We start from the raw sequence: 14,165 nt of genomic DNA on the forward strand, positions 1-14,165 counted from the left end.
AAATGAAATAAAATAGTAGATACCTGCTCCCAAACATTTTCTCAATGAGAATAAATACAGTGGCGACTACAAGATACATTAACTTAGAGAGTCATGCATTTTAGGAAAGATCCCAGGATAGGATTTTCCACTGTAACAGAACATACTGTTCCCTCTCCCTCAAATCAGCAAGTTTCAAGTTTCCACTGCAAGAATACCACTTCAGTACAATACAGGAAAGCTTTCTGGAATATAATTTCAGAAAGATGATGAAAGAGGGAAAGGCAAAATACAGTTCTCTTAGCTTTTGGTGGGTTTCACTTCCTTCAGTCCCCACTCTGCCCCCAACCCCCAATCACACACAGCTCCAGATCTCTTTGTATTTTTATTTTGAGTACCTGCTCCAATTCATAGGCCTTTGCCTTATCCTCATCCCGGTCTGCATTCTTCCGATAGGCCAGGCCCAAACCCCACACAGCCAAGATGCTGTACACATTATCTCGGACCCAAGCATCTTTCTGATCATAGCTGGCTGGAAGCAAGCCAGTCACTGGATTCTGCAAGGTCAAGAAAAAGAGGGCAGGAAGGTAACCATAGGTGTTAACATCAGGAAACAGAATCTTCCAAATGGGTTTTTTAGGGACTTTGGTCTTTCTTCTACTTCTCCACTCTTGAGTTTTATAACCTCCTCTTCTTCTGACCTATTGCAGGCAAATGCTATCTTCCCACCTTCCCAAGCTTTACTGAGCTATATTCAACACATTAAAAATTGTGTATATTTAGGGAGTACAACATGATGATTTATGTATTCATTGGGAAATTACCAAAATGACGTTTATTAACACATCTATCACCTCACAGCTACCTTTTTTTTGGTGTGGTGAGAATACTTAAGATCTACTCTCTTAGTAAATTTCAAGTATACAGTACAGTATGATTAACTACAGTCACCATGCTGCTGTACATCAGATCCCTAGAACTTACTCATCTTATAACTGAAACTTTGTGCCCTTTGCAAATACTATCTTGAATAAGGGGTAAGCGGTGGCTGAAGCCTTTCGAGTCTGAAATGTGGGTATTATTAAAGGCACAATTAAAGGTATTATTAAGTGCATTTATAATGGGTATTATTAAAAGAAAGTTTTAACTTTCTAGTTAGAATGAACTAGCGAACTAGCAATGAAAAACCAGCAGAAAAAATATATAATTAACAGGGGCGGGAGAACCTGCTACAGACAGATACAGATACACACACAAACACACACGCGGAGTTCATGCAAGGTCTCCGTCACACACACACACACACCCACACCCACACACGCACGCACGCACGGAGTTCATCCAAGGTCTCCGTCCAAGCTATGACAAGCTACATCCTCGCTCGGTGATTACGAGAGACACCCCTGCACTTACCTGATGGCACAGGATGGTCTGTTGCACCAGTCGAGCGTAGCCGTCCAGCCGGACCCCGGAGTTACTCCGGCTCCTCATGGCGACACGTTACTAATTGTCCTCTGAGAAATAGCCCGGGTGTCACCGGAGCCTTCGGTCCCTAAGGAACAAGTATCCAACGCTGCTCCACCCTCGTGGTGGGACGCCTGAACACCAGGCCCCGCAGAGCCCTCCCACCGCTCAGGCCTGGCGCCGCGGGTTCCGCCGTAGCTCTCCGGACTCCGGCGGCCTCAGGGGCCCACCACGCGCCAGCGCTAGCACTGGCTTCCCGCGGTCTAGAGCCCCGCCGCAGCGCCCCAGTCGCCGCTCCTGCCCCCTTAGTCCAGTCTGGCCTCCGCGTGTGACTCCTGCATCCTCCCGTCAACCCCGGGAGACCGCCGCGGCCCACAGCCTCCCGCCCGGCCGCCGCCAACAGGTCAACGACCGCTGCGCCGCCTCCACCTTGCGGGAGACGCGAGCGGGAGGCGGGGCGGGCGCGACTGGTTCTGGCAGCTGCGCGCTGCGACCCGGGGGCTCGCCCGCCCGGGGCCGAGAATGTGTCACCGTAGGCAATGTGCTTTCCGAGGTTTATTTTCGAAACACCTCAGATCACTATTTCAGTTTTCCACACTTGCTGTGCACACAGGATGTTGGGGAGGCTCTTCTTCGTTCTACAGGACTAGTTTTATGCAGGAACCTACAGTGAACTTCAAAACTGAAAGACACGCTTGTGTTCCAGGTCTAAAGACTTGGATTTCTGGGTCTTTATTGTATTTTAGATTTTGACTTTAAAAGCTCAGATTACACGCCTCACTTCCAGCCAGACCAACCAAACAGGAACTCCCTAGGGTACTTTACTCCTTAGTAACTGGCGAGTCTGCGGGCTTGGGAGGGAGGAGGCAGTGGTGCGCTCTGAGGAAGCCAGTGCCCCAGGCGGGGAACAGCTGGGAGCTGGCAGCCCCAGAAGGCGGCGTTGGCAGGACTCGAGCTGGAAGAGATCCTATAACTGCTTTGGATGGCTCCCTCGTGCGCACGTAGGTCACAAGGCTGAGGCAACAAATATTCAGCTGAAAATAAAGTGGAGAAGGAAGGCTGCGTAAGAAGCTTGGAGGCCGGGCGCGGTGGCTCACTCCTGTAATCCCAGCACTTTGGGAGGCTGAGGAGGGCAGATCACCTGAAGTCAGGAGTCCGAGACCAGCCTGGCCAACATGGCGGAACCCCATCTCTACTAAAAATACAAAATTAGCCCGGCATGGTGGCGCGCTCCTGTAATCCCAGCTACTCGGGAGGCTGAGGCGGGAAAATCGCTTGAACCTGGGAGGCAGAGGTTGCAGTGAGCCAAGATCGTGCCACTGCACTCTAGCCCAGGCGACAGTCTCAAAAAAATATAAAATAAAAATAAAATAATAAAAGCAGCTTGTAGTGGCCGGGTGCGGTGGCTCACGCCCGTAATCCCAGCACTTTGGGAGCCTGAGGTGGGCGGATCACTTGAGGTCAGGAGTTCGAGACCAGCCTGGCCAACATGGAGGAAACCCCCCCCCCGCTTCCCCCGCCGCCGATACAAATACAAAAATTAGCCGGGCGTGGTGGGGCGCTCCTGTAGTCCCAGCTACTCGGGAAGCTGAGGCAGGATAATCGCTTGAACCCTGGAAGTGGAGGTTGCAGTGAGCCAAGATCGCGTCACTGCACTCCAGCCTGGGAGACAAGAGCGAAACTCCGTTTCAAAAAAAGAAAAAAAAAGGCAGCAGCTTGCAGATAACGCTGCTTACTGGCGTCGTGGAATCAGTCTGCAACCCTTGGGGCGGCCCGGCCTGGACCCCAGTGCCTTTGCTCCGTTCATCTCCGGCTCCTCCCTCCATCCCCCACCTCTTGCTCTCTGCTTATTCAAACCTTGCAAACCTTTCAAGGCTCTGCTTAAGTACCACCTATTCCCTGAATCGCGGGATAAGAAAATTAGACCGATTGACTTCAAGTTCTAAACCTTCCTTAGCCACCTCATCCAGGCCACGGTGACTTTGCATTTTCGTTTATCTTTTTATTTCTCTCCTCATAAGCTCCCTCCATTCCACCCCAAAACCTCCGCCCAATTTAGCATAGAGGCAGGCAGCTAGGAGATGACTAGTAATTTGGTAATGATGATGAGGAAGGAGGGAATGTTTAAGAACTCAAATCTGGGACTTTCAGGTTCAACAGCCAGTGATATAGTCAGATATCGTGACACACTTAGAGTTCTCAAGGAGATGCTTTCCATTGCAGTGATTCGCCACGCAAATGCAATGACTGGCAAATAACAAGCCACTTCCAAATCTAGGTGCACAGTGGAAGAAAAAGTCTTTCCATGGAAAGCAAGTGCATCTTGGACTTGCATCTTTTTTTATTTTTATTTTTTGAGGCGGAGTCTCGCTCTGTCGGTCAGGCTGGAGTGCAGTGACGCGATCTCCGCTCACTGCAACATCCACTTCCCGGGTTCAAGCGATTCTCTCCTGCCTCAGCCTCCCGAATAGCTGGGATTACAGGCGCCTGCCACCACTCCCGGCTAATTTTTGTATTTTTAGTAGAGACGGGGTTTCACCATGTTGGCCAGGCTGGTCTCGAACTTGAACTAGCATCTGGATCATCCCTGCTCTGCCCCTAACTCGCTGACATCTTCCCCTCAGCTGTAGCCTCAGAAGCCGTTTCTCCACCCTTGTGCCTCCTTCAAGCTAGAGCCTCTCTTTCTCTTCGCTTCACCATGATTTAAACATGTTTATGAAACATTAAATATTTATATTTATGTTAAATCTTAAATATATTTATATTAAATATTAAAGTAATACACACTAAATAAAACATGGAAAGTATAGAAAAGTAAAACAAAGAAAATATTAAAATCACCCATAATTCCTTCACACAAACACCTGTTAATATTTTAATTTATTTTTCCAGCTCTTTTATTTCTTCTGCATAGACCTTCCCCACTCCCCTTCAAGCTGTTTGGAAGTTTGAGTAGATTAGGTATGGCAAAGGTAGGGTGTCACTACAAAAGACTACTGGCTGGCTATCAAGAGGTCTTGCTGGATGGCATTGCCTTGGTGCTTTTTCAACCTCGGTCCAGGCTGGACTTTGAGTCTTGCAGTCTCGGAAACTGGATCTGTTCAGTGTCCCAGAACCAGTCAGAGTCAGGAGGCTGACTCGTGCTGATTACCTCACGGGAGCCTGATGTATGAAAACCAGGATGCTGTTTGATAATGAGAAATAGGACTATGACACCGTTTATATTGGCCTGACCACCACATTCCCTCCCTTTAATAATGTGCAGCCTCACTACATACCAGGTGCTGTTTGCTTTGTACACTAACTCTGTGAAGTAGGCACTATTGCTAATCCCATTGGAAAGATGGAGAAACTGACAAGTCTGCTGTGCCCATGTTGGCCTCACTGATTCTCTCTTTTCTCCACTTCCATGGCTTACTGGCACATTCTTTCCTTACACATGTCAAAATCATCAAACGACTTATAGACAAGACTTGCCAGTGGAAGGCATTATGTTTCATGAAGGTGATTTTTCTCTTTGATTCATTGTACATTCACTTTATAGTGTGACTCTCAAATAAAATTGTATTTCCAAGTTCCTGAGACAATTTTCTTGTTGCTCCCTTATATTACTGAAATTTTTTCATCATACCAATTTTTTAAAATTCATAAAGTTTAAAACTTCACATTATAAGCATTTTGCATTTTACATTAATGTCTGTACTAATCTTCCTTCTAGTAGATGTTCTACAGTTTGCTTATTCTCATCATAATTAAAAATAATTCTTTTATTATTTAATGTCTTGAAAAAAATAGTCCATACACTATTTCCTTTTCATTATTTCCCTTTCATTATTTCCCATTCACTTTGTTTAAGAATTATTTTTTTAAGATTTTTTTTAAGATTATATAGGTAACATATGAATGCATTCTCAATGAAAAATTTTGAAATATTGAAGATTAGACTAAAGTTCCGTATGTCTATCACCCTCCGTCACAGTCCCCTTTATCTCCCTTCCCAAAGGTAACCACCGTTATTGGGTTGGTTTGTATCCTTCTTGATTTCTTTCTATGGATTTATATATATACGTAGAACTGCATATGAAATATGTAGTGTTGTTTTCTGTGTATTCATTTAATATGAACTGTATTATACTGTACCTACATTTTGCATATTTCTTTATTCACTCAAAATTATACCATGAAGATCTAGTCCTGTTATTACATAGAGTTACCTCATAAACTATGATTTATATAGGCATTCCTTTATTGATAAGCATTTAGTTTGTTTCCCCATTAGAACTCTTGAAAACAGTACTTCAGTGAGCATACATATATGTCTTCTTGTGAATGCATAGAGGTGTTTTGGAAACGTGCATTTTAAATTTTGATATAAATATAGGGCATCTTTTAATTTTTATTTTCTTGAATACGAATGTCATTGATCACTTTTAATGTTTATTTTAGTTTAATTTATGTTTATTTATTTAGTTCATTTTATTTCTTCTTCTGGTTAAAAACTGTTACCAGAAAGGGGTCTCAATACAGACTCCAAGAGGGAGTTCTCAGATCTCGTGCAGGAATTCAAGGTGAGTCACACAGCACAGTGAAGGAAGCAAGTTTACTAGAAACTGCTCTGTTACAGAGTAGGATGTCCTCAGAAAGCAGGCAGATGAACGCACTGTCTTTGTCTTAAGTTTTTCTTATGTAGCAGTCTTGTCCACGTAAAGACTAAACCAAGCTGTGTCTATGTGAGGGTGAGCAGACAGCATGGCAAAATTTATTGTTTTATTGATTTAAAGAAAACTATCCTTGACATTTTAGTGTGTGAAGACATCAAAGCATAACTATAATTATCTTGAAAATGTGTATTGTTATGGGTATTGGGACATTGAGACTTTCCACTGTTATAGGAGTGTCCCCTTGTAAGTGTCTTTAGGTTGTTTCCTCAGCTGTAAATATATTATGAATGTGGGTCGTGACTGGCAAGGAATGGGCCTTGTTCATCTCAAGATGAACCTGAACTTAAAATGGTGTTACTCTGGCTCTCCTAGGCTCTTGCTTCCCTAACAGAACTGCTCATATACTTGGTCATTTTTCTATTGGGTTGTTTGTCTTTTTCTTTTTGAGTTACAGCAATTTTTACAACTTATATATTCTGGACTTTAACCTTTTCTCTAAAATAAATGTAAAAGAGATACCGCACATGTTTTCCCGTAAGTGGTTTGTCTATTAACATTATTTATGATGCCTTTTTTCATATAGCTTTTATTTTGAATGAAGTCAAATTTATGAATCTTTTCCCTTTTGTCTTAAATTAAAAGGCCTTTGGAGTGGGTTGAACAGTGCCCTCCACCCCCACAAAAGATATGTCCCCCTAGAACCTGCGAATGCGATATTATTTGGAAAAAGAGTCTTTGCAGCTGTAGTTAAGGATCTGGAGATGAAATCCAGTCAGACTTTCCAACCGGGCCCTAAATCTAATGATGAGCATCCTTATAGGAAGAGGACAGGGCACACAAGAAGAAGGTAGTGATGTGAAGACCCAGGCGGAGATGGGAGTGATGCATTTACTAGCCAAAGAACACCAAGGATTGCCAGCAGCCACCAGGAGCTAGAAAAAAGGCATGGAATGGATTGACCCTCAGTGCTTTCAGAAGGAACCAATCCTGCTGACACCTTGATTTAGGACTTCTGGCCTCCAGACTGTGAGAGAATAATTTTCTGTTGTAAGCCACCCAGTTTGTGGTAATGTGTTGCAGCAGCCCTAAGAAATGAATAAAGTCAACCCTGTCTCTACTAAAAGTACAAAAATTAGCCAGGCATGGTGGCACACATCTGTAATCCCAGCTACTCTGGAGACTGAGGAACAAGAATCGCTTGAACCCGGGAGGCGGAGGTTGCAGTGAATCGAGATCATGCCACTGCACTCCAGCCTGGGTGATAGAGTGAGATTCTCTCTCTCTCTCTAAATAAATAAATAAATAAAAGTCTTCTTGCCCCCAAGATCATCAATAAATGATCATTTATCTAATACGTTTATTGTTGTGCTTTTTATCTGTAACTTTTAATTCTTCTGTATTTTTCTAAATGGGTCTAGGCATAAATTTGGCTTAATATTTTCCTAAATGGTTAGCCAGTTATGCTAACACCATTTATTTATTTATTTATTTATTTATTTATTTTATTTTATTTTATTTTTTTTTGAGACGGAGTCTCGCTCTGTCACCCAGGCTGGAGTGCAGTGGCGCGATCTCAGCTCACTGTAAGCTCCGCCTCCCGGGTTCACGCCATTCTCCTGCCTCAGTCTCCCGAATAGCTGGGACTACAGGCGCCGGACACCACGCCCGGCTATTTTTTGTATTTTTAGTGGAGACGGGGTTTCACTGTGTTAGCCAGGATGGTCTCAATCTGCTGACCTCGCGATCCGCCCGCCTCGGCCTCCCAAAGTGCTGGGATTACAGGCCTGAGCCACCGTGCCCTGCCGCTAACACCATTTATTGAGTAATTCTTTTCCCTTGATTTGAAATGCTGCTTTGAGCATACCCATGATTCTGTTCCATCAATCTGTTTTTCTATTCCTTCACCAATATTGTACTACCTTGGAATTTTAGAATCATCGGGTCAGGTTCTACGGAAATTATTTTTTGGGGAGCCAGGGTCTCACTCTGTCACCCAGGCTGGAGTGCAGTGGCACAATTATAGCTCACTGCAGCCTTGAACTCTTGGGCTCAAGCAATCCTCCTGTCTCAGCCTCTCAAGTATCTAGGACTACAGGTGCATGACACCATGCTCCATTGATTTTTTAATTTTCTTGTAGAGGTGGGGTGTATATTGTGCAGGCAGGTCTTGAACTCCTGGCCTCAAGTGATCTCCCTCCTAGGCCTTTCAGAGTGCTGAGATTACAGGTGTAAAGCCACCATGTCCAGTTGAAAATTCTGATTTTTATTCTGATTGCATTGAATTTGTAGATTTGTTTGGGGAGAATTGACATATTGACAGTGTTTTGCTTTCCGGTCTACAAAAAAATGCACATTTATTTATTTGGAGCTTCTTTTATTTCTTTCGGTAAACTTTATATTTTTCTTCATGAAAGTCTTGCATTTTTTGGTTAAGTTTATTTCTTGGTATTTTTTCCGCTGTTATATTTTAATTGATTATTATTATGTATAGGGAAATGATTTTTGTATGTTTACTTTATATACACTCTCTATTAAACTCTTACATTAAATCCAGTGGTTTGAGGGTGATATTTTTTGGTTTTCTAGATAGACAGTCATATGATTTGCTAAGAGTAACAGTTGTGCTTTTGTCTTTCAAATCTTAATGACCCTTATAGTGGGGATAGTGGTTATCACTTCTTGCTCCTGACTTTAATGGGACTAGGTGTAATATTTCACAATTAAATAAGTCTGCAGTAGGTTTCCAAAAGACACCATTATCACATTAAAATAGTTTCTTTTTCTCCTTGGCTTCCTAAAACTTTATTATTAACATTATTTTGAAAGAATGTTGAATTTTATTGGATTCTTTTTCTGCATGCATTGAAAAAACTATACGGTTTTATTCCTTTACTTGGCTAATGTGTGAATTACATCAGTACCTTTCCTTATTTTTATTCCTAAGCTAAACCACATTTGATCACGATAAACACACTAGATTTAATACACACTAGATGCAATTTAGTAATATTTTATTTATAATTTTCAAACCTTTGTTTTTAAATTATGTCAGCCTATAGCCTTCTATTTTTACCAGTCCTTGTTTCATTTCAGTATCAAAATTATGCCTGGCTGTAAAATGGCTTTGGTAGTTTCCCATCTTTTTCTTTGGAACTGTTCAGATGAAATGAAAATTATGTGTTACTTTCAGTCTTGGTGAAACTTACCTGGTAGAACTCACTCACTTGCTGCCTTTTTGAGAACAGTTAGATTTTTGAAAATCATTTCAATTTCTTCTCTGGTTATTGCAGAGAACAATGCAATAGAGAGTCGAGGTTATTATCAAGATTTTCAACTTCTTGGGCCAGTTTTGATAATTAATATTTTCCTAGAAGCGTGCCAATTTAAGTTGGCTCAGGGCTTCTCAATCTCAGAATTATTGACATTTTGGGCTGGCTAATTCTTGGTTGTGGGAGGCTGTCCTGTGCATTCTAGAATGTTTAGCAACATCCTTGACCTCTACCAACTAGATGTCAGTAGCACCCTGCCCCACCCCTCTCCCCTGCCCCCTGCCATTTGTGACAATGAAAATGCCTCCAGATATCGCAAAGTATTCTCTGGAGGTCAAAATTTGTCAGTATAAAGTTGTGCAAGGTTTTGCATGTAATTCTTAAGTCGCTTCTAAATCTGAATCACGTCCCCTTTTGTATTCTTGATGTATTTCATTTGTGCCTTCTCTCTTTTTTTATAAGATGAACATACTAAGAAATTTGTCTATTTTATTAGTCTTTTCCCAGACCAGCTCTTAATATTATTGATCAATTATATCCTCATTTTTGTATTCCTTTGTGACCTACCTAACAAGTAGAAAATTTTAAAAAATATTTCATTACAAAAATAGAATGTACAATACAGTGAACCCTACCACCTTGCTTCAACAATTGTCAGCTCATGTCCATTCTTGTTTCCTTCATCCATACCTTCTCACCCTCTCCTTTCCCATATTATTCTGAAGCAAATCCCAGATTGTGTATTCTTCCAAATGTAAATATTATGTACCTACAAAATTAAGAAAGCTTTATTAAATATAACCATGCACCCATGATTACACCTAAAATACAATTTCTTAATATTATCAAATATCCTTTCTTTGTTCAAATTTCCCGACTGTTTCATAAATGCTTGTGTATGTGCATGTGTGTGTGTGTGTGTGTGTGTGAGAGAGAGAGAGAGAGAGAGATAGGTTTATAGTTTGTCAGAATCAAGAGCCAATCAGGTCCATGCATCACATTTGATTGACATGCTTCTTAAGGCTTTAAGTCTTTTGAGCCATAGGGGTTCCTTCTTATTTTTCCTTTTTTTCCTAGGAATGTGATGAATACATCAAGTTGTTTGTCCTGTAGGGTTTCCCCAGTTGAACTTTGTGGATTTCATTCCTATGGTACCATTTAACACATTCTCTGTCTTCTGTATTTCCTACAAATTGGTGCTTGACGTTAGAGGCTTAATCAGATTCAGGTTCAATTACCTTGGCTAGACTGCTCATAGGGTATATGGAGTTCTCCCATCTGGAGACACATAATATCTGGTTGTCCTTTAACGGCTACATCCCTTAATTCATTATGAGTTGCAGAATAGTGATATCCTATCATTCTATATTCATTTATTAGCTGACTTTTTTTAAATAAAGAAAACTTCCCTTCATCTGCTATTTGGAACCTACCAGTACAGTTTGCATAGGACAGGCAGGATAAATGCTTGCCTCTTTCCCTTTATTTATTGGTTTCCAAAATAATGAGTTGGTTCCCTATCATCTTTCAAATGTGACCAATTTTTTCCCAGTATTATCATAAGCATATAGGTTTAAACATTTGATGTATTTCAATCCATTACAGTTATTCTCCTTATTGATGCTCAAATTGTCCAGTGGGACTTTGGCCAGTGGGAGCCTCTACACCCTGGCTACTGTGTCCTTTTGACAGAACCTTATTGGTCTGTGATAGCCTCCTTGCTTTCTGAGACTCCAAGATGTTGGAGGCTCTACTTGTCCATTTCCTGCCCCCAGACTAGACATCAGCATTTCTCCTAGGATCCCTGGTTCCTTTTATTGTGAAATGGTGTTTGGAAATAAAAATCTGGGCCCTGTTCATTATGATCTTTCCAATCAAGATTCAAGATTAAAGAATTTTTACTTCACCTCAACAATCTGCATCGTCTTTCTCCCACAAATAAAATCCTGGTTCTCAAGACAACAACATACAATCTGTTATCATCTCACTCATCTGTGTTATCCTACCATATACAGATAACAGTTTCAGAGTAACAATACCAGCTATGCCAACGAAAATGTGATTACTACAAAGAGCTTAAGATTCTTTTGCAGATATTTTTGTCCCTACCTTAAGATCTATCCTGTTAGGATATACATCAACGTTGTTGTGTTTTAAAGTTACTTTATGTGTGATTATGTTAGCTTCTGGATACACAGGTTCATTTGTTTCATTTTGCTTTTGACTTAATATTTTTTATTTTTAATTTTTGTGGTTACATAGTAGGTGTATACATTTATGGGATATATGAGATATTGTGATACAGGCATACAATGTATAATAATCATATCAGGATCAATGGGGTATACGTCACCTCCAGCATTTATCTTTTGTGCTACAAGTAATCCAATTATATTCTTTTAGTTATTTTAAAATGTACAATTAAATTAACTATAGTCACTCTGTTGTGCTATCAAATACTAAATCATATTTATCCTTCCTATTGTTTTAGAATTGCTTTTCTACAAAGTTATGTTAAAATTGTGTAATATACTTACATGGTTCCAAAGTCAACTCTCCAGAAGGAGGTATACTAAAAGAAGACTAGCTTTTCTCCCTGCTTTTTTATGCTATTTATTCCCACCCCCATAGGTAATCACTTTTCTTTATATTGTGGCTTATCTTTCCCTTTTAAATACAAATATATATTATATTTTTAAACACAAATATATATAAAGGAAGATATAGAATTATATATATATAGATATACACACACATTTATTTATTTATTTCTCTTCCCTTATGTAGCTGGTATAATATTATACACACTTTTATCCACCCTGCTTCCTTCAAAATAAGCAACACATCTTGGACATCACTCCCTCAGAGAATGTAGTGATATTCTTTATTCCTTTTCAAAACTGCATCGTACCTCATTTTGTGGACATACCAGACCTCTATTAAGAGAACATTTGAGTTGTTTCTAGTCTTTTGCTGTTATAAATAATGCTGCAGCAAATAGCCATGTGCATATGTATTCTGATAATTGCCTTTTAGTTGATGGATCCCATATGTTTAAATGTATTGATTGCCATATTTGGAGAGGTTTTCTACCATCTCGTTTTGTATTATCTTTTTTACCATTTTTTAAAACTTTCTTTTTCCTTTCCTTCCTTCTGTAGGATTGATAATGCTTTCTATATTCCCTTTTGTTCCCTACACTGGCTTAGAAACTACAGTTTGCATTGCTGTTGTTTTGGTGGTTGCCCTTGTTTTTAATATGTACACTTAACTGTAACGTTTTAATACATGTAACATATGTTTTAATGTTTTAATACATGTAACATAGTTCAGTATTTCTATTCTTTCGAACATGACAAAGTTTTTTGCATACTTTAAGGACTCATTGAACAACCCCTCTTTCTTCAGCTAGTTATCGTTGCCTAAAATGTCCGTTTCATCTTTAATTTTAGCTCACCTTTTCTTGAATAAGTAATACATTCATATGGTTCAAAAACTGAAACAACAATGAAAGTTATAGGGTGAAAAGTCTTGCTCCTATTCCTCTCTTGTCTTTCCAATTCATCCTACCTTCCCCCAATCAGTTAATCCCTGTAAATGCATATTTTTTTCAGGGTTTTTTGTTTTGTTTTGTTTTGTTTTGTTTTTGAGACAGAGTCTCGCTGTTGGCCAGGCTGGAGGGCAGTGGCACGATCTCGGCTCGCTGCAACCTCTGCCTCTCGGGTTCAAGCAATTCTTCTGCCTCAGCCTCCCAAGTAGCTGGGACTACAGGCACATACCACCACGCCTAGGTTTTTTTTTTTAATTTTATTTTTAGTAGAGACGGGGTTTCACCATGTTAGCCAGGATGTTCAGGATGTTCTCAATCTCCTGACCTCATGATCTGCCTGCCTTGGGCTCTCAAAGTGCTGGGATTACAGGCGAGAGCCACCGTGCCCAGCCTCAGGGTTCTTTATGTAACATATACATTCTTATTTTACCTCCTTTCTTACATAGTGTATTATACTGTGTTTGGCACCTTGATTTTTCTACTCTTAGCAATACATCTTGGAGATCTTTTCATACTGGTACAAATAAAGTTTCCTCATTCTTTCATATGTCATAGTATTTCACTGTATGAATGATTCTTAAATTATCTAACCAGTACGCTGTTAAGAGATACTTGCATCATTTCCAATCTTTTGCTGTTATAAAAAAGCTGAAATTAAGAACACTGTACATATTTTATATGTGTTCAGATATATTGGCAAACACTCACAAATTGAATTGCTGGTTCTATGGAAAATTATGTATTTGTAATTTTTTTTAATACCACTCGGACTGCGTTTTCTACCTCTTAGTCTCCTGATGGAAAAGAAGAACGATTATCAGTGGCAAATGGCAGTTTCAGCGAAGCAACACCAACAGCCGGCTTCACACTCACTAGAGAATGCTGTGCCTCCTCCTTGTGGTTTCTGGCACCCTACACATTCAGAGAAACTACTCTAGTAATGAACTATAGAAATTACCCCTGAAAGTATAGCCCTTATTCTTAGTTTTGATAGATAATGCCAAATTGCCCTTTATTGGAGTTTATACTACCCATTAGGAATGTATGAGAGTGTTTACTTTTCCACAGCTTTGGTAATAAAACGAGTTATTAATTTTGGGGGTGGTTGCCAATCTTAGTAATTGTATTTTGCCTCTTTCTTTCTTTCTTTCTTCCTTTCTTTCTTTCTTTCTTTCTACTAACAACATGGGTACATTTCTATTAGACTACCTGATACAGAAGATAGCGTGGTATGGATGGATA

The 14,165-nt window shown here is 40.3% G+C and overlaps 1 protein-coding gene and 1 non-coding gene across 3 annotated transcripts in view; both read right to left on the reverse strand.

Moving 5' to 3' along the window:
• PHKA1 (phosphorylase kinase regulatory subunit alpha 1) overlaps positions 1-1,914 on the reverse strand; it is a 130,791-nt gene extending 128,877 nt beyond the window's left edge. The window contains exons 1-2 of one of the 2 annotated variants that reach the window (XM_003805252.6): positions 1,393-1,914; positions 378-536 (exon numbers count right to left, since the gene is read on the reverse strand). In XM_003805252.6, coding sequence (XP_003805300.3) covers positions 378-536; positions 1,393-1,470 — 237 coding nt within the window. In that variant the 5' untranslated portion in view covers positions 1,471-1,914. The remainder of the gene's footprint in view (positions 1-377; positions 537-1,392) is intronic. The other variant, XM_003805251.6, reaches the window with a different exon arrangement.
• Positions 1,915-13,683: 11,769 nt separating this feature from the next.
• LOC112438648 (small nucleolar RNA U3) lies at positions 13,684-13,899 on the reverse strand. The gene has a single exon (XR_003027038.1). It is a non-coding gene; the product is annotated as a small nucleolar RNA U3 (small nucleolar RNA).
• Positions 13,900-14,165: the final 266 nt, after the last annotated feature.

Source organism: Pan paniscus, chromosome X (assembly GCF_029289425.2).
Source record: "Pan paniscus chromosome X, NHGRI_mPanPan1-v2.0_pri, whole genome shotgun sequence".
In the NCBI taxonomy this organism is placed as follows: Eukaryota; Metazoa; Chordata; class Mammalia; order Primates; family Hominidae; genus Pan; species Pan paniscus.